This window comes from Agrilus planipennis, unplaced genomic scaffold, assembly GCF_000699045.2.
Source record: "Agrilus planipennis isolate EAB-ADULT unplaced genomic scaffold, Apla_2.0 scaffold1081, whole genome shotgun sequence".
In the NCBI taxonomy this organism is placed as follows: Eukaryota; Metazoa; Arthropoda; class Insecta; order Coleoptera; family Buprestidae; genus Agrilus; species Agrilus planipennis.
This window is the reverse complement of record NW_020439734.1, coordinates 1,992-8,861: the sequence shown is the minus strand read 5'-3', so window position 1 is coordinate 8,861 and position 6,870 is coordinate 1,992. Positions and strand designations below refer to the sequence as shown.

The 6,870-nt window shown below is 34.0% G+C and overlaps 1 protein-coding gene across 1 annotated transcript in view; it reads right to left on the bottom strand.

Annotated features, from left to right (window-relative positions):
- Positions 1-1,434: 1,434 nt before the first annotated feature.
- Positions 1,435-6,870, bottom strand: part of LOC112903905 (heterogeneous nuclear ribonucleoprotein R-like) — a 6,689-nt gene continuing 1,253 nt past the window's right edge. Inside the window, exons 3-5 of the mRNA XM_025979466.1 lie at positions 5,106-5,171; positions 4,302-4,461; positions 1,435-3,724 (exon numbers count right to left, since the gene is read on the bottom strand). Of these exons, the coding sequence (XP_025835251.1) occupies positions 3,564-3,724; positions 4,302-4,461; positions 5,106-5,171 (387 nt within the window). The 3' untranslated portion in view covers positions 1,435-3,563. The remainder of the gene's footprint in view (positions 3,725-4,301; positions 4,462-5,105; positions 5,172-6,870) is intronic.

Sequence of the window (6,870 nt, the reverse complement as noted above, 5' to 3'; positions counted from 1 at the left end):
TTTTATTTTTATTACAAACTAATAACACAGGTTTGCGATAAAAAAGTTTTTTGTATAAATTTATCTTAAGCATGCAAATGTTGGTCTATAATTTGAAAATATAAACTTTGTTTTAACGTATCGTCACATTTTTTTTTGTATGTAGATTAATATATGTATATATATATGTATGTAGCTCTTTGTATCGGCAAATTTATTTGTTTTTTCACAAAATTCATTTTATAGTTTATATTTCTATTTAATACTCTCTGACTGAGCATTATATTGTCTTTTAGTACACCCTAACACTACCATATCCCACCCATTTTCTCAGAAAATAAGTAATGTCTTCGACTATTAGAAAATTATAAAGAATAACTAAAAATCCATGTNTTTTTGTTTATTTTCGATTTTTCTATGCTTTAATATTGTCGGAGATATTTTTAACCAACACCATCGAAAAGAGCATCGTTAAAAACATAGAAACACTGGTTATCGAATATTTTTTCGTCGCACTCATTACGTGGAAAGGGTTCAAATGTTCTCTGAGCATTTATGGGTTAATGTGACGTGGTATAAACCATATGAATATAGTTTTCTATTACTTTTAAGACAATTACGACAAATATTAACAATTTAAGAAAAAAACTTTTCAAAAAAAAAATTTCGCAGACCTGTGTAATTCATTGTTTGTACTGTTACGAAGTTTTACTTATCTTTAAAAAAATAAAAACGATTGTGTGTAACTTTATCCACATTCGTAACATTACAACCGAAGAATTTTTACTCAATAAACGTTTTTTATTGCATGATATTCTGGCACCACATTTTACCTTATCCTTGTTTAGTGTCTTCTTTTTCTGAAAAGTATCTCGTAAACAATTAAATTATTTTAAGAACATGCCACTTCACAGCAACAATTACTTAATTTTCAAATCTGAGCAAACTGAGTATGGTTATTAGCTAAAGTTTCACTTTCTTGTTCATACCGTATCATTTTTACCAATATCTAAGACATTATTTAATTTATATCTCCACCTAATTAAATGTCACCTTTTTGTCAGCAGTAGGAGTAAAATTTATTATAAAAAAAGACAAACTGAAGTGTAATACACATACAACTGTTTATTTAGACGTGTAGATCAGTTCTTTCATTTACGGTTAAGAAATAACAATTCCATTATTACTTTAATTAATATAAATAAAAGGAGAGAATCTGCACAAATGTAAAATCTTAGCATCATTCCATTTACAAATTAAATTAAAAACGGCATAATTAATTATAATAGAAAAAAAGAAAAACTGCATAGTAATTATTAATTCACACATAAAAATGGCAAACGTGATTACAGTAGTAGTCCTAGATAGTGTCATTCCAGTCTGATGAGGGACATTTGTATATGGGGGGAAGTGAAAGCAACCAAAAATGATAATTAAAAAGAAAACAATACGGAGGTTAGAAAATACTTTTCTTCTGAACTAGTCATTTTGACAAATACGCATGTAATACATACATTTATAATATATACACGATGCAACGATGTCAAACAGTAACAAAAGTTAAAATCGAACCTTCTTTGTTATCATTTTTGCACGCCTTTTTGAATACAAAGAAAATGAAAAAAAAAAACATGGTAAATGCATCGTTTAAACACCAAATGATTTTTTATCTTTCACCAACAGCTGAAAAAGGTTTAATTTAGATATACATTTAAGAAAAATACAATTTTCTTTTCGTTCACTGCTACCGCAAGTTATCGTTATTATCGTAATAAAATACATCACAAAGCGGACGCGTCATCATCATTAACGCCCACAAGAATAAAAAAAATTGCGGGTATCATCACTGTTATACATTAATAATAATAACTTTACTATTTCTATTATCCATTATTACTATTGTATGTAGTAGTAAAGTAGTACTAGCTAGATGATGTTAGCATATTATTCACTCCAATTAGACATGCTTCATTACTGCGCGCAACGGTTGAGAATACGAATTTTGCGCGTCCCCAACCTCCATCCATTTTTTTTTCTAAAAAGTCCAGTTTCGACCGGACTTTACTGCGGTCTGTTCGCGCGCCAGGCAGCCGCATCATTCCGATATTAAAATCACTTATAATGCCAAACAACCCGCACATATATAACAATATTTACTTATTCTCGTCATTTGCCTTCATGAGATCTTTTTAAAGAACAAAATGAAATTTGAAAACATCAGCATGCAATTTTTTTGAACGCCACGGCCGTAAGCCCGCCCCAAATTGAATAGGTATAATGTTGCCTCCCTCCCATTTCAAGCACTTATTATTCAAAGATTACCTAGCAAAAAACTAATCGCGAAAGAAGGAAAAAAGATCACGTATCATTTTTTTGAACGATACGAACGCGCAAGAAATTTAAGACACAGAGGGTGGAAGCTGATAACGTATTGTCGTCACAACTGCTACCCTTCCAAATACTAAAAATTAATCGTCAGAAATAAAATAGAAGTTTAGGATCCGATATATAATATGTTCGATAAACGGGCGGCGCCCCCGCGATGTAACAGTCTCCAGAACAAGGGGCGCAGTGCCTGCGCGGTGGTGCAAATAATTCTTTTAAGCGCTTTCGATTTATATATATACTTACATAAAAACACTAAGTAAATCAAAAACTAAACGAGAGAAAAACAACACAACACAACGTCATATTTAAAAGGACATAAATAAAACCGTCAAACAACAATTTACTGAGCAATAGCTTAGCGAGCAGAACAAGTACAAAATTTGGAAAAGTCCAACAACATATCAATCTCGTGTTAATTACTATTATTAAATCTATTTTTATTTAATATACGACTATGCTATATTTTAACTTTTTTTTTGTCAGTTTCCCTTTAAAACATCCATCAAAGAAACGATTGGTATCGCTGAAAGCAAGTATTGTTCATTAATCAACCAAGACAGAAAATATTTTGTAATGCGCTCTTGTCATTTAAAAATGAAAAAATAAAACAAATACATACATATATCCCGGGGACACCATAAGATAAATACTATTATTTAAATGTTGTGGATAACTTCGAAACATGTTACTAACGTAGTGGTGGCGCCACTGGTTGACGACAATGGATATGATTGGCTGGCTTCATTAATAACCGGTAGGTCAGGCTTGCGTATCACGCGTATACCATTACTGAACCAGCCTAACGGTCAAGACGGATCTATTAACACTCCTATTCCCTTTCCGCTTATTTGCTTCTCCCGGACGCAAAACCACTAGTACGAACACACCATACATACTATACACGTATACGCAAGCGGACACACACAATAGGTCTCCTTTTTTTTATACACTGCGCGGGCGTCCGCTATTAAACACTCGCTTCTTCTTATCAGGCACTCACTTTTACTTTTCCGCTGTTTTGTTGTTGCTTCTGCTGCTGTTTCTGTTGCTATTTTGTTGATCGAAAAAAGAAAAAGGGGGGAAGAAAAAAATTGGAAAGTGTGTGAAAAACTACACACGAAGACGACGACAACACGACGTTGGTTGGTTGGTTTGCTTACTAGCTTGCTATTGTTGCATAGTAACGATTTTGTTGTTTAGCTCCAGGCGGCGTACGAATCCTGGTACCATTGCTGCTCTCCGTTCAGGCCCGCTGCTCCCAGCGGCTGCTGCGCCAGTGGCTGGTTACCCCAGCTGCTCTGGTATCTGCGCTTTGACTCCCCCTGGTTCTGGTGACCCCCGTCTAACTTCCGCTTACCTAAATTCAATTTAAATAATTAAAATAAATTCTTTTTTATACAGATAATGTGCATTAAGCTTTTTTTATGTAATTAGAAAAATAATACATCTCTGAAGTGAAAAAGAAAACATCTTCGAGAAGAATTTCTAGCCCATTAATTGATATATTAATTTATTAATCATAATGCACATCACCAATTAGATAACAATTCTACCGTAAAAAAAGGATTTTTAACATGGGAGATTTTCACTGTTTCGACGGCTGTTTTGTTTGCCAAACGTTTACTTAGTTTTTCTTAATTATAATAAATAACGAAAACAAAAATGTTTAAATCTCCCATGTTTTGAGTTGTAAGATAGGAGGGGTAAAAAAGGAAGGATAGAATCTAGATAAATGAAACTGGTTAATGAAGGGGTACATACAAATAAAGACTAAGATTTGTCATCCTAACTCCGTTTGCAGACGTTCAAGAAAAAAACTAAGCAACAGCCAACAAAACAGCTGAAACAGAACGTTTTTTATCACTACAATCTGCAAAAATAACGTTTTTTCAAATTTGCCCACACAAAAAAATGTCATCTACAAAAAATCGTACCTGGTAAACTTCCCTTGGCGCGGGCTGCTCCACGAGCGGGCTGGCGGGCCGCTCCACGGGCCACGGCCGCTGCGCCCCGGCCCGCCCGGTTGGCCGGCGCCCCACGGGCCGGGGGCCCACCGGCTCGCCCACGCGCCACCACCCCACGCCCACGGCCAGCCTACAAAAAGATGAATGAAAATAACTCGTTAGTTAAAATCTGTAACCCCAATGTTCCACGTATGGTAGGCAAGCTTAAAATAAACAGACGCTTTTAGAAATTCTCTATTTAAATAAAAATAATTTGAACAAGTACTCATCATTAATAATAGGTCAAGTTCGAAAAGCGCTTGCTTAATAGATCTTATACAGCCTCCATAGTAATTCTCAAATTATTCTATTATTCTTTGATAAGTAAACGAGTTATTTCAAAACAGAGGTAAGGCTACGCGATATATTTTTTTTCATGTCCATTCCCTTTCTATTTTGTAGGATAATAAGTGTTACAATGGTACAAACAACTTTTGAAGTATGTAATCAAATAATTTGGTAATCTTATAACAAAACATACATTACGATAAAAACTAACTCCTATTCGTTACATTGTAACACGTTCGTTAGGTAGAATTATAGGTAAAAAAACGTAATGAGGGAATACGGTATAACGTTTAAACACAAAACAGGTATACTTTTTGAACTTACTTGATATCCACGATAGCAATTAAAATACCTGAGCAACAACAGTATTGCTGATTAGTACAAACGGATATTTGGATAAAAATTGGGGAGGGCGAATAGGAAACTTTAGAAAGGGCTCGGACAAACCTGCGTTCCGCAGCTCACTTCATAGAATAAACCGGTAGAACTCAGCGTTGTTCCTTCGTCCAACTCCTATGCGTTATTATATTAAATTGTTAAAAAATTCATATAAAAAAAAAAACGTTGGCACGCTAAAATTCAACGGAAAAACTTGTATGCACCCTTTCAAAATATCAATATAAATTAGAGCGAATCCTCTTTAATCATCGAAAAAAATATACGTTTGAATTATACCTTCGATGTTCAATAATTAAAATGCGATACATACACTGAAATTTGGCGTGCCTAGCCCGTAAGGGGCTCAGATAGAATATATTAAAACTAAATAATAATCAAAACAATGCGGAAGCTTAAAAAAGGGTTATCCAAAAATAATAATACTGGCGTTTCAGCCACAACACTGTATGGATTGGCTTTCTACTGCCTGCCAAGCAAAGCGATATCAACATAAAAAATAATTAAAAATAAAAGGAATAAACAAAAGCAAAAATAAAGCAACTAAAAGCATAGTAAGCGTTAAGCAAAAAAACAGGGGCGGGGCAGTAGGAATACTTAACGTATAAAGTCGAAATTAACCAAACGAAAAGAGCTTTATGTCGATAATAAAAAAGGAGGCACATGGACAATAATAATAAATCAAATAGTCAGCGTTCTTGTAACGATAAAATAAAGAGCATTAAAAAGCAAAACATTCTAATGACAACAGTAACATAAGTAGTAAAAAATTGTTGTTAGTTTGGCGAAGTAACGCCACACGTAAAAATTGCCCTGTTTTCTTTTTGGATAACCCTGCAAAATTGTTGAATTGTCCGTTTGAATTTTTCCCTTTATTGATCAGGATTGACAATTTTCATTTTGAATTTACGAAAACAAGTAGTAAAAAACAAACGATTCTTTATGGGTAATTTCATAAAACAGGTTAAATTGAAAATAGGATGACAAGCACCGTTATGAAAGTAGGAAAAAGACAAATAGAAAAATGTGAAATATAAATGAAAACGAAAACTTATTAGTATTCAGATCCAGCTGAAGAGAGAACTAACGAAGTATGTAGTAAGTATAAAATAAGTCAAAATAGGACCCCGTGCTGTACAATTGTTAAAATACACAACTGATTCATTACTTCTCTCTTTCAAATAATCTTTATGGTCAATGTTGGTATGTTCTTCGAAAATAATAACCCTCACCGAGAAGTAAGCAGCGAGTCTTCAATTAGTACATTGAATGAGTACGAATTGATATTGAAAAATATGTAAATGAATGAATTAAAGGTGGAAAAAACAAACGGACGTAACAGAGCTCATCATATCTGAGCCAGTCCTGATTTCTATTACTTTCGACGCTCAGAGCTGGCACATTTGGACAATCCCTGACTTGGTTGTTACTTTTCCCGGCGCATAATTACACACACGGGGGATATGTTTATCAGTAAAATTTTGAGACATATACGTAGCCCTTAACGTGGCTCAGATATGATAGTAAATTTGAGCGAGGCACACGCGTTTTAGCACTTATTAATCAGAAAAAAATAACTTGTTAATAATTATTATTATTATTTTCAACAATGCATTCGCATTTTGCATGCAAGCAACAAGGCCAGCACACCACAGCAACTTGTTAGTAGTCAAGGCCACGTCGTGTGCCACAGTCAAACTACCGCACTGCCTTTTATAAAAAAAGTTTTTTTTTCTTGTTCCGACAGGCTGTTGTTCGTTGCCCATTAGACCAGATTAGTATATATATATATAGATATATGTATATATGTAGTAAA